This window comes from Aquarana catesbeiana, linkage group LG01 (genome assembly GCF_042186555.1).
Source record: "Aquarana catesbeiana isolate 2022-GZ linkage group LG01, ASM4218655v1, whole genome shotgun sequence".
NCBI classification, from domain to species: Eukaryota; Metazoa; Chordata; class Amphibia; order Anura; family Ranidae; genus Aquarana; species Aquarana catesbeiana.
The window spans coordinates 66543650-66560251 of NC_133324.1; the positions used below are offsets into that span (position 1 = coordinate 66543650).

The 16602-nt window shown below is 41.2% G+C and overlaps 1 protein-coding gene across 2 annotated transcripts in view; it reads left to right on the forward strand.

The window, feature by feature from the left end:
* The first annotated feature begins 202 nt into the window (after positions 1 to 202).
* The window catches only part of DCC (DCC netrin 1 receptor), a 980705-nt gene continuing 964305 nt past the window's right edge, over positions 203 to 16602 (forward strand). The window contains exon 1 of one of the 2 annotated variants that reach the window (XM_073619854.1): positions 203 to 903. In XM_073619854.1, coding sequence (XP_073475955.1) covers positions 816 to 903 — 88 coding nt within the window. In that variant the 5' untranslated portion in view covers positions 203 to 815. The remainder of the gene's footprint in view (positions 904 to 16602) is intronic. The other variant, XM_073619846.1, reaches the window with a different exon arrangement.

The following is a 16602-nucleotide window of genomic DNA, read 5'->3' on the forward strand; positions in this document are numbered from 1 at the left end:
AGACCATTGGAAGGTACTACTTTTTTTTTTCTTTTTACAGATACATAATTGAATCTTTTTTTTTCATTTGTTTTTTTTAACTGTTACTGAAAAAAATGTCAAGTCAAACTTATAAATAATTTTTTTTTTAAATACAATACCTGCTAACTCTGAATCTGAGACACTTCCAAGTCTCCACCCATAGAGGGCGCTCCTGCTTATCCTTTCGGACACACACACAGTGGCACTGAACAAAGCCTGTGCATTGCAAAGTCTGTCCTTTTTTCTTCCCTGCAATCCACATTAGAATCCTGTTCCTCAATCTCCCTTCCCATTTCCACATTTTCATTCCCAACCCCTCCACATCTCCTGATCAATGGACACACACACACACACATCAGACTCTAAGCTCACATACACTGCTGCTGGACCTCTCTGCTAACAAGTGAATGCCTTTTTTTTAACCTGCTCTCCCAAGAAAATAAAGGAACCTGGGATTTTTCTATTTTGTATTTTTGCTTTTTTTGTGGCTTTTTTTTTTTTAATGCTCAACATGGAACTAACTCCATAGATGATCTGCCCCAAAGGATTTAATTCTCTCCAGGATTTTTGGATATATTTAGAATCTTCTCCTTTTTTTTTGGATGGTTACTGTAGAGCCTGCAGCTTTCCTTCTTGAGCTTTTGAGTGAGTAGTTGGATCTATTGGATTGTGCTGTGTTGGGTTGAATTAACTTTGCCTGCTACTACGACAAGCTTACAGTCTAACCTAATACTGAGGTCTGCATGAAGGTGCCAGGGCTCAGGGTACCAGCCTTCAGAGGTGCATGTTGAAATATGGAGGGATGCCTTGGATTGTACTCATTGCCAAAGCTGGGAATTGTCATGCTTTTGACATTGCTGGGATCACATCTATCACAAGCTGGTAAGTCACATCTTCTACTCTCTGCTGTGTGGATACAGCAATTCTTGCATCCCTCCAAGGAGCTATCTCTTTTCATTTTTGCTGTACTTTTTACTATATGCTGTATTTTAGCAGGCACTGCTACAGCTTCACATTGGAAAACATATACATATTAACAAACCTAAACTTTGCACCTGCAGCAAGGATGCAATGAATTATTTAAAGCTGGTCTCTCAAGGTTTCATGGGACTTGATGGATGATATATAGTAAATTATCACATGTTTGGAGGAAATTATGCATCCCCCCCATAGCCTCACCCCCCAGGCTTCAGGCACTTTGGCACAGTTGTGAACTGCTCTAGTATATAGATACATTGCTACAGCTGTGGATGGGTGTACCCTATAGATATACTTACTTCCACAGCTGTCAATTGCTGTAGTAAATATACACACTGCTGCAGCTGTCAATTGCTGTAGTAAATATACACACTGCTGCAGCTGTCAATTGCTGTAGCATATCTCGAATCCAACTATAGCTTTAATTTGCTGTAGCCTGTCCTTAACCCTATAGAGCTGGAAGTTGCTGTAGCATGTAGTTAGCCCTATACAGCTTTATATTGATGTAGCATATTGTTACCCTATAGATATATTAGTTGTTGTAGCGTATTGTTAGCCTATACAGCTGTAAATGGCTGTAGCATATAGTTATCGTACACAGCTTTAAATAGTTACCCTATAGAGCTGCAAATTGTTGTACCATATACAGCTTTAAATTGCTTTGGCATGTAGTTACCACATAGAGCTGAAAATTGCTGTAGCATATATTTACCCTATAGAGCTGTAAATTGCTGTAGCATATACAGCTTTACATTGCTTTAGCATTTATTTACCCTATAGAGCTGCATATTGATGTAGTATATAGTTACCCTATACAGATTTAAATTGCTTTAGCATACAGTTACCCTATAGACCTGGACATTTCTGTAGCATATAGTTACCCCATAGAGCTGAAAATTGCTGTATATACAGCTTTAAATTGCTTTAGCAGATAAGTTACCCTATAGAGCTGTAGCTTTGAGCTATCCGATATAGCCGTGAATTGTTATAGTATTTAGTCATCCTGCAACTGCTAAAACTACTGTAGCATATACAGTAGTTACCCTATACAGCTGAGCATTGCTGTAGTATATAGTTCATTCAACAGTTTTAAATTACTGTAGCATATAGTTACCTTATTATGCAGCTGTGAATGGCTGTAGCTTTTAGTTACTCTGCTGCTACTTAGAATTACTGTAGCATATGCTTACTTTACTAGAGCTGTGGATCGTTACAATATATAGACAGGCACACTAATGCAGTTGTAAATTGCTGTGATATATAAAGGTACACTAATTCAATTCTGAAATACTGAAATATAAAGGTAAGATGCTACAGTTGGGAGTTGCTGTACTATTGCATATAGGTACCTGATAGCTTTTAAATGCTGTATATTTAGGTACCTTACTACAGCCGATAATTGCTGTAATATACAGGAGTTCTATATTGCTTTAATATATACTGTCAGTCACCTACCCCACTAGTATGAAAAGCTGTAATATACAGGTACAGTGCCTTATTGCTGTAACATATACAGGTACCCTAATACTATGAAATGCTGTAATATAATACACACTACTGAAGTTCTATATTGCTATACCATGTACAAGTACTCTGTTACTACTATGAAATGCTGTAATATGCCCTACTACTATAAGAAATGCTGTAATATACAGGTACCCTACTACTATAAGAAATGCTGTAATAAGCAGGCATACTGTTACAGTTGCATGTTGTTTTACCGTATAAAGATACCCTACTATACTACCCTATTATAAAATGCTATAGGTCACAGGTATACTACTACAGTTCTATATTGTTATATACTACTACTAGCATGAAGGGCTGCAATATACAGTATACAGGTACACTACTAGAGTTTCGTATTGCTATATAAGTTTCTTCTGCTACTATGATAGACTGTAATATACAGGCACACTACTACTTTTATATTGCTATAACATATACAGATACTGTGCTCTACTGCTATAACATACTTTACTACTATGAAATACTGTAATGTTTAGGTGCATTACTACTATTATGAAATGCTGTAATATGCAGGCACACTGCTAGAGTTCTACATTGCTATAGCATATACAGGTTCTCTGCTATTTTGCTATAACATACTCTACTACTACGAAATGCTGTAATATGTAGGTACCCTACTACTATGAAATGCTCTATATGTAGGTACCCTACTACTATGAAATGCTCTATATGTAGGTACCCTACTACTATGAAATACTGTAATATGTAGGTACCCTACTGCTATGAAATGCTCTATATGTAGGTACCCAACTACTATGAAATACTGTAATATGTAGGTACCCTACTACTATGACATGTTCTATATGTAGGTACCCTACTACTATGAAATGCTCTATATGTAGGTACCCTATTACTATGAAATTCTCTATATGTAGGTACCCTACTACTATGAATTACTGTAATATGTAGGAACCCTATGATTATGAAATGCGCTATATGTAAGTACCCTGCAATGCTGTAATATGTAGGTACCTTACTACTCTGAAATACTGTAGATACCCTACTACTATGAACCGCTGTGATGTACAAGTACTACATTTCTCTATCGTTCTAATATACAGTCACCCTACTACTGTGAACAGCTGTAAGTTGCAGCCAGGTATACTACTAGAGCTCTATAGTGCTTTCACCTGTACATATACATGTACTCTATTAGTACTATGAAATGCTGTAAAATACAGGTACCCTTCTACTACTAAGCAATGCTGTAATACACCGGTACACTACTACTACAGTCCCATAACTCCTATACCACACAGGCACCCTTCTACAAATTACAGATTGGCACACTGCTATACACTGTAGATTTGTGTACAATATATTATAGACAATTGCCACAACTGCAGTGTGCTGTAGGTTGCGGCTGTGATTTGATTTGCTGTACAGTACAGACACATGGTCACAGTGGTGACTTACTGTAGAAGATAGGTACATGTGCTTCTTGAAAAAGCTTTAGCGATGATATACATTAATCCATGGCAACCAATGGAATTTTAGCTGGATGTCAGATATTGCCATTTATACTATAGATGGCTGCATTTGCACTTTATCCTTACCTGAACTCCTTTATTTATCAAGCCTATTAATATAAATGTGTCCAGATGTAACACTGAGAATATGTTGTTTCCATAGTGCCTTATTAGAAAGGAGATCGTGCTTCTCTTGAAGTTGCACGATGTGTTTGATAGCTTGTGCTAGTAGAAGGGGGTGAGTGAGGGTTTAATGTATTTCTGCTGTAAACGTGCTGTGCAATAGTAATGAGTTTCTGCAAAGGGATGCACAGGCTGAGCCTATATGCTTTTCACCAAGGATGGCTCTCCAGCTGTCGTGGGACTATAAGTCTCAGCATGCTTAGGTCTATAGCTGGACTACAACAGATTAAATCAGATATATGTGTAGTGCTGACAACAATGGGTGTCTTGCAACAGTGCCCCAAAGGTGTAGCAGCACCACAGTCAATGTGGCCACCCATCCTACTCTCCCAGCACAATGATTTAATGATCTCCATAGAGGGGATCAGGCTGGGCATTGCTGCAGAAGGTGATAACCCAAGAAGGTTGTTAATGCAATTAGGAATAAATTAGAAGGGCATATATAGATGTGCTGATAATGAATCTGGTGGTGAACTAAAAGTCCCAGCACACCCTGCAGATCCCCCATCAGCTTGCATCCTTAGCTCTGCTGTAGTCCCTCCATGCGTGGTGCTGAACGGACAGCGCACCGAGCTCTATGACAGCCTATGCACCCGACACACCACCAAGCATCCTGATGGAAATGAACCGCTTCTAAAAATGTCATCTAATATCCATTGACTTTAAGAGGGGCTGCTTGACCATCTGAAATGAATGAAGGAGCATTTGTGTTCCTGCAGGGCAAAGCAGCTGCATTTATTCCCTTTGCACATTCTGCTCTCCCCTAAGGAAAAAAAAAAAGGGCAAGGAAATGAGCATTAGAGAGTATGAAGAGCCTGTAGGAGGTGCCCACAAGGAATCTATCTATAGGTAGCAGAATCACATTAAACTTTCTCTGCTTGGCAGCCTACCACAGATGCATCTGTTTGGGAGCTTGTGCTTTCCAAGGTTGAAGATTGAATAATGCATTCATGTTAACTCACTGGCTGAAAGAAGCTTAGGAATGCCAGAGTAGTTGTGTAATACTCAGAAGTGTGCTTTCAGTGTCACTTTAATTAAATACTAAAATATCTTTTCTGTCAAGTCCAGCCAACACAGCAGGTTGTAATAAAGTTTTAGACTATATGCAGTATGGGTGAGATGCAGGGTTGCCACCTGTCCAGGATTCACCTGGACAGTTCGGGTTTGGAATCATGCATCTGGGTTTCAGACTGTCTGAAACCCGGACACATTATTCAGACTGGACTATGGCTTCCCAGCAGGTTTGCTGGCTGCAGTTGGCTAAGCTGAGAGGGACTTTTATGTCGTGTACACACGGGTGGACTTTTCGACCGGACTGGTCTGACGGACCGAATCCGGTGGACAATCCGACCGTGTGTGGGCTTCACCGGACCTTCAGCGGGCTTTTTCTGTCGAAAGTCTGATGGACTTTAGATTTTGAACATGCTTCAAATCTTTACGCCGTAACTCCGTCGGACCCAGTTCCTATCAAGAAATCCGCTCATCTGTATGCTAGTCCGACAGACGAAAACCGATGCTAGGGCAGCTATTGGCTACTGGCTATCAACTTCCTTATTTTAGTCCGGTCGTACTTTTCCTCTATTTTGTTCCCCTTTCTCTATTCTGGTAAGCCCCCCATAGTAACAATGGCTAGTGGTCTGGATAGCACAGCGGCCAGCTCTCCAGTGATCCAACACCCTCCCCAAACACTGCTCTAATCAGAACTGCTCTCACTCCTCAAGGCACAATGTTGAGTAGAGCAGTGTTTGCTGCATAGTATGTGAGAGCAGTGGTTCGACTCTCCTTTGTGCTGCCAGCACAGGGCAAAACAGCCATTGTAAGCTAAACATATAACAGGATGTAATACAATTGTTGGTTTTATACGCCCTTAGGTGAGATGGCAGCATGATCAGAAGAGTGCTTTATGGATTTTTAGTTTCTTGAAATCTGATCAATAGCTCGAAATTTGGGACAATGCTCCTAACTGTGGTTTCCAGAAATCCGCCACATTGGCATTTCATCTTTCAATGATAACACCAGTCCTCTATGGACTTAGAAGTTGGGAATTGTTTTGGTCCTCAGATGAGAGCAAGGTTTAGGTAAACTTAGAAATCATTTACATTATGTCCTTAGCAGCCAATCAGGTCTTAGCACATGCTTTATAACCTCTCTGGGAATTAGAGAATCCGGTTGATATGGACAGCTAGTACTTTGTTATCAAAAATGTCTTTACTTCTTGACAATAGCAACCAAGTTCTAAATTCTGTTCAAGTTAGAATACGAAAGAGATAGTTTTATGGCCATGGCCCACAAACACATCACTTTCCCTTTGTTTTGTTCCTCTTTCCCTTTAATAAGTAATAACTACTAGTGGTCTGAAAGTGGCCAGCTCTCCAGTGATCTAAAGCCACGTACACACGAGTGGAATGTCCGACAGAAAAAGTCAGACGGAAGCTTTCCGATCGTGTATATGCCTCATCTGACTTTCTTTTTCGAAAATTCTGATGGACCTAGAAATAGAACATGTTCTAAATATTTCCGACGGAACCAATTCCTATCGGGAAAACCGCTCGTCTGTATGCTGTTCCGACGGACCAAAAACGACGCATGCTCCGAAGCAAGTACGAGACAGCAGCTATTGGCTACTGGCTATTGAACTTTCTTTTTCCAGTCCCGCGGTCGGACTTTGGTCAGACTTTGGGTTGACTGTGTGTAGGCAAGACCGCTTCAATGGAATTCCGTCAGAGTTCCATGGGAGAAACCTTTAGAGTTTATTCCGACAGCAAAACCGGTCGTGTGTACATGGCATTACACTCCAGTGTACTACAGTGCTCTAGCTGCTTGAGATGCACTGTTGAGTGCCGCGGTACTCAGGTGGTAGGTGATGGTCTACTGCAGTGGTTCACAACTCCTGTCCTCAGGACCCACTAACAGGCCAGATATTAAGTATTACCTTGGGGAGATGCAGACTAGAATACTGCAATCACTGAGCAGCAAATGATATCACCTGTGATGTATTTCAGTTGTCTTGCAAACCTGGCCTGTTAGTGGGTCCTGAGGACAGAAGTTAAGAACCACTGGTCTACTGGAAAGCCAAGCCACTGCATTGTATGTGAGAGCAGTGGTCCGACTTTCCTATGTGCTGCCAGCACAGGAACCCACAGAACCCAAAAGTGGAACTTCCGCTTTAAGCACTCCTCGCCCCCTTACATGCCACATTTGGCATGTCATTTTTTTTTGGGGGGGGGGGCTGGGTGCTTAGTTTTGACCACTTCCTGGTTTCGCCTACGGGCCGCCTAGACGACTCCTCCTCTCCCCCTAGGCGGCCCCTCCCTCTCGGCAATCTTCTGGGACACGCGACAGGTCCCAGAAGATTGCCTGTCCACTGGGAGAGCGCAGCGTGACTTGCGCATGCGCAGTGTGCGCCCACCCGTGAAGCCGCAAGCTTTCACGGCCGGTTGCCCACAGTATCAATGGAGGCGCCAAGGAGAGGAGGGGGAGAGGAGCGGGGCTCTGTGCGGCCGCTTCGCTGGATCGTGTTTATTAAAAGTCAGCAGCTAAACTTTTTGTAGCTGCTGACTTTTAATAAACAAAAAAAGCCGGGAACTCCGCTTTAAAGGCTAAAATAAAAAAGTGCAGTATGGTTATCATGTAGGCTAATTGAATAGCAGTATTAAATCAAGAGGGTTCAGTTGGGCTTCAACATTTAGGCCCTATTCACATATCACAGGAACGAGCGTTCTTGCTACACAATTTTCAAAGAGCGATTCTCATGCGATTTTGCGTGGCGCACAGGGCTAGCCACTTCACTTGAATGGGCTGCCCTATGTGCGTTTGTCACCCAAAAAAGATACTCCTGCTCCTTCCTTGGGCAACAAGCTTTATCCTTTTTTTTTTTTAAAGGCACGGTTTGCCACGATTTCCGCGTGATCCTGATGCACGACAATCGCATTGTGTTTGGGATGCTAGTAAAGGACAATGGCATCCAAAAGTTGCACCGCGCGTTGTGCAGTAACTGCCATGTGTTTTGAAATGTCAAAGATTCTGCCCACAATTCCAAAATGCGAAGTATGAACAGGGATTTAGACTCTTTCTCACCCATAACTTTCTAACAGCTGAATTCTGATGTGCTTAAGGCTTGCAGAACTTCATTTATCCTTCCACATTGGATCCAATGCCTACAAAGAGCCTGACGGAATCATACTTTTCACTTCCTAAGTAACCAATGAGATTCTTTCTTGCTTGCAACCCAGCATAGGAAAGTGATAGGGCAAATCCAGCCGGTTGCTGTAGGGAGCAAGAACGGGGCTATCTTCTGACACTTCTATGCATCAGGCTTAATTATGTTGATAAAGGCCTTAAATTCCTTCTTGTGAGTCAAACTCTTTATTTGTAATACACGCACATATGTCTGTGGGCATCATGTGTAACAAGTAAATGTAACAAGTTGTGAGATTTTATACAATTTGCCTTGAAATCCTGTTAGGTTTACTGGTGCATGTTGCTGAATAAATCAACAGTGACAAGTCCCAGCATCTGTTTTATGTTCTTTATTGCTGCCCACTGTGCTGCTGTGCATCGTGCTAACGTTGCTGATGTGAGGAGTATTTATTGGCGTGTTAGCTAGAGGGGTGTAACAAGGGAACATCTGTAAGATAGGATCAACGATGAGAGCTTTTCTTCTTTTTTTTTAAATACAAATACCCATATCTTTATTTGGTATAATTGCAACATGTGCTTAATAAATGGTGCTAATGGTATGAATTCCCTTTGCAGGGTCAGGGAGAGTCTTTGAGTTTTAAGTACCAGTGAACCCCCAGATGGGCAATACAATGTGTAGCCGAGATTTATGGCAAAATCAAAAGCTGTTTATGAGGCCATTGAGAACCATGTAACAGTGTGGCGATAGCACTGACAGGGCTCTGCATTACCTTCTAGCTGTAATTTCCTGCATCTGCGTCAGCTTTGCAAGAATGTAGCTGTTATGCAACAGTGTAAGAGTGTCGCAGAACTGAAATATTATATATAATAACACTAACAACATTAATGATAATAATAATAATTATTATTATTATAAGAATAAGCATAGCAATTACTCTAGACCAGGCATTCCCAGCTAAGGTTCTGTGGAACCCTTTGGTTCTTCCTAAGTTTATGAGGGTTTTCTTAAACTCTGACTGATTGACCTCCCATCTGATGGTGCCTGCATAGTTCTAATGCCGCGTACACACGGTCGGACTTTTCGTCTACAAAAGTCCGACGGACGCCGACGGACCAAATCCGGCAGACAATCTGATCGTGTGTGGGCTTACCCGGACTTTCAGCTGACTTTTCCAGCCGCAAATCTGACGGACTTTAGATTTGGAACTTGCTTCAAATCTTTACGTCGTAACTCTGCCGGACCCAGAAATCCGCTCGTCTATATGCTAATCCGACGGACAAAAACCCACGCTAGGGCAGCTATTGGCTACTGGCTATCAACTTCCTTATTTTAGTCCGGTGTACGTCATCACGTACGAATTCGTCGGACTTTTGTGTGATCGTATGTAGGCAAATCCGCTCGTTAGAAAGTCTGCCGCAAGTCCGCCAAAAGTCCGTCGAAAGTCTGTCGGACGGGCTGTCCGACTTTTGTAGCCGAAAAGTCCGACCGTGTGTATGCGGCATAAGTCCTATGCCACTTGGCAGAGATAGCAGCATGACACCAATGATCTTTTTAGATATCTGTATAGGTGACAACCTGACTGCTACAGTAAGGGGTGCATTTTCCTCACTGTCCAACAATCTAAAGAGCATTTTCTCAATGACCCCCCCAATGAATTTCTTTTAGCAGGACTTCCCTGAGTCCTAAAATTCATTTTAAGTGTTCCTTAAGGTTAAAAAGTTTGAGGAAGATTACTCTAGACTTGTGATTCTCAACTAGGGTTCTGCAGAACCCTTGGGTTCCTCCAGGTATTGCAAGGGGTTCTTTGAGCTTTTGCTGTCTTACCTCCTATTTAATGGTACCTGCATATTTTCTTGGCCAATGCCATTTGGTAGAGCCAGCAGCATGCCACCGATGATCTTTTTATCTGCCTGTAAGGGAGGTATTCTGACTACCACTGAAGGGGTTCAAACCTTCCAACTGACCACTAATGTAAGGGGTATTTTGACCCCTAATAAGTTGGTTTTAGTAAGGGTTCCCTGAGACTTGCAAATAATTTTAGGGGTTCCTCCAGAAATTGCTAGGGGTTCCTTAAACTTTTGCTGTCTGACCTCCTTTTTAATCAGCATGACAGAAATGATCTTTTCAGCTGCCTGTAAGGGTGGCATTCTGACCACCACCAAAGGAGTTCAAACCTCCTACTGACCACCAATGCATTTTTCCTATTGACCCCCGATAAGTTGGTTATAGTAAGGGTTCCCCGAGACTTGCAAATCATTTTAGGGGTTCCTCCAGCAATTGCTAGGGGTTTCTTGAGCTTTTGCTGTCTGACCTCCTATTTAATGGTGCCTACATAGTTCCTTGGCCAGTGCCATTTGGTAGAGCCATCAGCATGACAGAAATTATCTTTTCAGCTGACCACCACCGAAGGGGTTCAACCCTCCTATTGACCACCAATGTAAGAGGCATTTTTCCTATTCACCCCCGATAAGTTGGTTTTAGTAAGGGTTCCCCGAGACTTGCAAATCATTTTAGGGTTTCCTCCAGCAATTGCTAGGGGTTTCTTGAGCTTTTGCTGTCTGACCTCCTATTTAATGGTGCCTACATAGTTCCTTGGCCAGTGCCATTTGGTAGAGCCAGCATCATGACACCAATGATCTTTTTAGCTGACTGTTATTGTGGTATTCTAATCATCACTGAAGGGAATCAAACCTCCTACTGACCACCAACGTAAGGGGCATTTTTGACCCCTGATAAGTTTGTTTTAGTAAGGGTTCCCCAAGACCTGCAGATTATGTTAGGGGTTCCTTTGGGGTAATAAGGTTGAGAAAGGCTGCTCTAGACATAAAGTTGCAGTTTCATTTTTGAACCACAGTACCACCTTCTGGTTGGTGCAATTTATAAATAATGTCTCTATGGAAATCATTGCTATGGCCAGGCTATAGCCTTTAGTCTACTTTCAACTAACAATTGGATAACGGTCTTGCTTTTATTAGTAGCAAGCAATGAGGTTGATTCACTTAGCAAGGTGAGGCACAGGAAAATATGCAATGGTTAGAAATTACATTCCTAATTAGAGGTTGGACTTTTTACGTTATTATAAGAAGGGGGCCTAATTAAGTAAGGCGCTTTTAAAAAACTTAAACATTTCTGTTTTTTCTTTTCTTTTCTTTTTAGAATTGCAGTACTAGGGTATTGTACCATGTTAGTCATTGATTAATGCAGAAAATTTGGAGTTTAATGGATACCTTTTATTGGTTAAATTATTACAGATGCAATCTCTCAGAATGACTTAAGTCCCCAGATATTTTCTTCAGGCTTTATAATGAATTATATAAGGTCTGAAAAAGGTATTTTCACCCGGAAATTTGGCATCTTTAATAACCTAAGTTAGTCAATAAAAGGTATCACTTATACTCCAAACTTTCTTTATAAGAATCAGATGTTATTTTTCTTAAGTACATTGTGTTATATCACAATTATTTCCTTGGATCCCCTATCGAAATGGGTCTTTGTTTCATACTTCTGTGTTCATACCTCTAATATTTAGTTTTATTATTTTATTTCCAAAATTGATTATTATCAAAAGTCTAAAATCATGAGAATTTAATAGGCAGTTAACAATCATCTTTTGGGCTTACACGGTATTCATGCGTATAATGCCTTTGATGACTGATACTGATGACATGGAATTTTAAGATTACCACTAAACAAAGGCGGGGGTTGCCCCCCCCCCCCCCCATAAAGCAACAGATGCCTTTTAGGTATCTGCTATTATCCCTGCTATCCATTCATATAAATACAAATGAACAGTGGGCATTCTGCAAATGTAGTCTCTCATCAATTGATATATTTACGCGGGAAGGTCCTAAAGAGGACCTGCCTCTCCAGGGGGCCATGCAGTTAACAAAAAGGGGGTTGAACAACAATGCTTGAGGCAACAGATGGAGGTTGCAGGGGGGTCAAACAGCCTTCACTGCCCAGCTAAAGCCATTGACTCTGGGATTAGGGTTGGTTCACTGATGATGTTGTGTGGAGGAGACAAGGAAAATGGCCTTCAAACAAAATTACAATTGCATAGTTGCAAACTATCTCAGAAAAGTCAATTCTTTAGCCGAATGTGCAGCTGAATCTCTTTTTTACTGGTCCATACTTCCTGATAAGGCATATCCTTCAGCTTTTTCTTATAGACATATACAGAGAACCAGTGTTTTAAAGGGATCCTTTCATCACAAAGGCAACACAAACAAAAGACAACTGTTGGCAAAAGAGGATTGTATCAGACCTAATTTGCTGATAATTGGGGTGCACATGGATTTTACAAGCGTTGCCAGTCAGTTGTTACTGCCTCAAATATCATTTAGATTAGATAAAACATTTTTTTTTCATGCTTGGTCTCTTTTCTCCCCTAAAGATCTTGAGGTCCTTCAAGGGTGATAGAATGGATTAGGCAAAAAAAAAGTTTATGACCTGTTAAAGTGTATGTACATAGATTTTAAAAAGTCAGTGTAGCGCAGACAGAATTTACGTATTTACTGTGAATTGCAATGTTAAAAAAAATAAAGTATTTAGTGGTCAAGTAACATTTATAGGAGTTTCGTCTGTTTGCAGAGCCAGGGGGTTGGGCAGCCCTATGTAGTCAGGTCACTATCAGGCTGCTGTTGGAGTTGGCACCCTTTGTCCCAATCCTGATGTCAGGGGCTGAATACAGGAACTGCAGACATGCTGTAGTTCCCAAACAGGGGCACAGGGCACACAGGTGCACACAGGGGCACACAGGGGCACACAGGGGTGGGGTAACAATGCTACTACAGCATTGGTAGCTTGTGGTTAGAGTTGAAGGTGCACAAGGACAACCAAAACTGGCAATTGGCATATATATGTGTATATATATATATATATATATATATATATATATATATATATATATATAGTCAAAAGTATTGGGACACCTGCCTTTACATGCACATGAACTTTAATGGCATCCCAGTCTTAGCCCGTAGGGTTCAATATTGAGTTGGCCCACCCTTTGCAGCTATAACAGCTTCAACTCTTCTGGGAAGGCTCCACAAGGTTTAGGAGAGTGTCTATGGGAATGTTCAACTGTTCTTCCAGCAGCGCATTTGTGAGGTCAGGCACTGATGTTGGACAAGAAGGCCTGGCTTGCACTGGTGCGCAGTCATGATGGAGCAGGAAGGAGCCATCCCCAAACCGCTGACGCCTTAAGAGTTCCCTTCACTGTAGTTCGCTATATTGTGAGGTCAGGCACTGATTTTGGGAGAGAAGGCCTGGCTCGCAGTCTCCGCTCTAATGCATACCAAAGGTGTTTTGTCGGGTTGAGATCAGGACTCTGTGCAGGCCAGTCAAGTTCCTTGAGTGCCTGACTCATTGAAATGGTATATATAGTATATATACACACATCACGCCCCTAGCGAGCTGTTTAGAGAAATTTTACTTTTTGAATTTACATACACATTAAAAGTGTTTTTTGCCTGTTCAAATAGCCGGATCTGCACATGAATGGCCAGGTATACCCCAACGAAAAAAGAATACAATGGCGATGCTATGTTTTGACCAATAGCTACATTCTAGTTCCATCGACTAGCATATATATTTTTTGTTAGAATTGATTGCCCTGTGTCTATACATCTTTTTCACACATGATCAGTCTTTATTCAGATAACATATATATCATTGCTCATTTGTCACTACGCACATTCACATTTTGAAAAAAAAATTTTGACCCTGGATAAAAGGGGTTATAAATTGTTTTATTTGTTCATATTATAACACATATCACCACACACATTTTTTCCCATGTGCTCATTCATTATATGTATATTTTATACATTTATGGATATCACATTATTTTAACACTTATTCTTATTTTATTTTTTTTATCTCATTCATTTTTTCACTTTATTTTATTTTATTACATCTCCAAATTGTTGTTTCTATGCCTACTTGCTATGGGGATTTCCATTTTAGATTTACTAACCAGCAGCAGGTGCGGAGATCTCATACTGCTGCTTTTCAGCTGTTCTGCATTTTCTCACAATTGCATGGTCACACGTTCTAATATTTTTAGTATATATATGGCTTTTCTTTAACATTTTAGCCAGCTATGAGTAAGCACTTGGTGTAAGTGCGAAACGCGTCAGTAATTTTTGTACCACCCCACAGTCATGTTTTGTGTACCCCATGATCCTGTATTTTGAATAAAAAGACGCATTTATCCATTCCGATGTGCGGCTGTCCAGGTCTTCTTGTTCTCTGCTACCTGCATCAGCATTTAGCCAGAACCTGGGGTTCTTCTCTTCCTGGAGGTAATGAGACACAAGCACTCTGGTTTAAGCCCCTCTTTGAGCGGAGGATCCCACATCATCCATCGACTAGCAGATGTAATCAAAAGCCAATTTCCACAGCATTGTAGGAAAATTGGCACTGGAAGCTGGGGGTTGTCATATTGGTTGAGGTATTTATAATGGTATTTGGATCAGGTGTCTGGATTCTGGGTTGGCAAACTTTGGCAAACTTTCCACACCAGAGGATTTCCACAGTTTGCTTGGCTTGTAAATGAATGGATCTGAGATGAAATTCCCATACCAAGAATTGATTGTCCGGGTATAAACTTCAACCCCAACCAACTGCTGATGGACTCTACCTTCCTACAGTCTAAATACTTTGTGTCATTTCACATTCTCCATTCTATCCAGTTTATATCATTTTTTTAACCCTGATGAAGGGGTTGATCTCAACCCTGAAGGCCTTCTCTAACACGTTGGCTCACTCATTTATCCTAATTGACGTTGGAAAAAATGTATACCTGGACAATTATGTCCTGGGGTGCTGCTTTAAGGTCAGGTTCACACTAATATGGCTGCGGCTCCCAGCAGGGGGTCCAATGTGTCCCTGTACACCGATTCAGGTACGAATCAGGACCGAATATTTGCCTGAATTCGCACCTGAAACGGAGACAAAGATGCACAGGACCCATCTGCAATACGTGTGAACCGGCTCCATTGAGAGCCGGTCACAGTCTCCTGTCATGTGAAACCCACATCCAATTCGCATCCGTGTAAACCCAGCCTGAGCTTTGGCCTTGTCTTCTGATGCTGCATCTTCTCTCATGTAATGGCGTATGTGCACTCTTTCCTTTGCACATACGCTACTGCTATAGGCTTAGTTCAGTCAATTTCCAGTTGTACAGGGCATGATACTTGATATGATTATTGGCAGGGTTGCCAACCATCAGTAAATTTACTGACACATTTTCCATGTTTTGTTTTAAATCAAATCCTTTTTATTATTTATGAAAACAACATTGACACAATACAGACAAAATCACAAAAATAGAAATCGCACCAAACCAAACCCCCCCCCCCCCCCAAAAAAAAACCCCAGACCACCCCCCTTCAACAAACCCATGTTTTGTTAGTTAAAAATGCTGTGGGAGGTTGGCAACACTGATTATTGGTTCCGGGTGCACATTTGTTTTCAGAATGTGCCAAAAAGTTACTTATTTTTTAAGTTTATTACTATAGTACTCTCCATATAAAAAAGACAAAGGAGACCTCATACAGGGGACATTAATTCATCAGCTTCTGATCTATAGACGTCCCCCTCGCCCACAATGAGGAAAAACGGATAGGGAAATGATCAGCCTGTGAATGGTTAATAGTATATATGTGAAGCAATGCTATGAATAACCAAGCATATGATAGTCTGTTTTCTACCTCCTTATCATCTGGACTGTTGCCAGCCTGGAATATGGCTCTTGTTGTTGCATGAAACACACAACACACTCAGATTAATTGCACTAGTCATTTGTTGTGCTGTGGACCCCTGATAAGGAAGGAGGTGGGCATGCTAGCCTACATATAATAGAACCATCTGGCGCATCTCACATATGTTTGCTATACATGGCTTCAAAATCCCTTCATTGTGCTTATTTAATCATCAATTCATTTCATGTTTAGATATCAATTAGGGTAAAATGTAGCGCATTTAATCCAGGTGGTGAAAATGGAATTATGTGCGATAAATATCGCTGATATCGTCTTTTGTGGTTTGAGGGTTGGCGCCGTGCAAATAGCTAAGTAAATAGTAGACATGCATTTTTCGGGGGCTGTTTTACCTTCCAAAGGGTTTTGTAAGTTTGCCCAGCCGGTCCTACGATTTATACGGTTCCCCTACACAGCACAGTAAGGTTGCAGACCTCACTGTTTAATATTGCAGTTAGACAACACAGCTTGGTCACTGCCTAAACCCCCATCTGTGATTGGGTAATGAGAAAGTGGT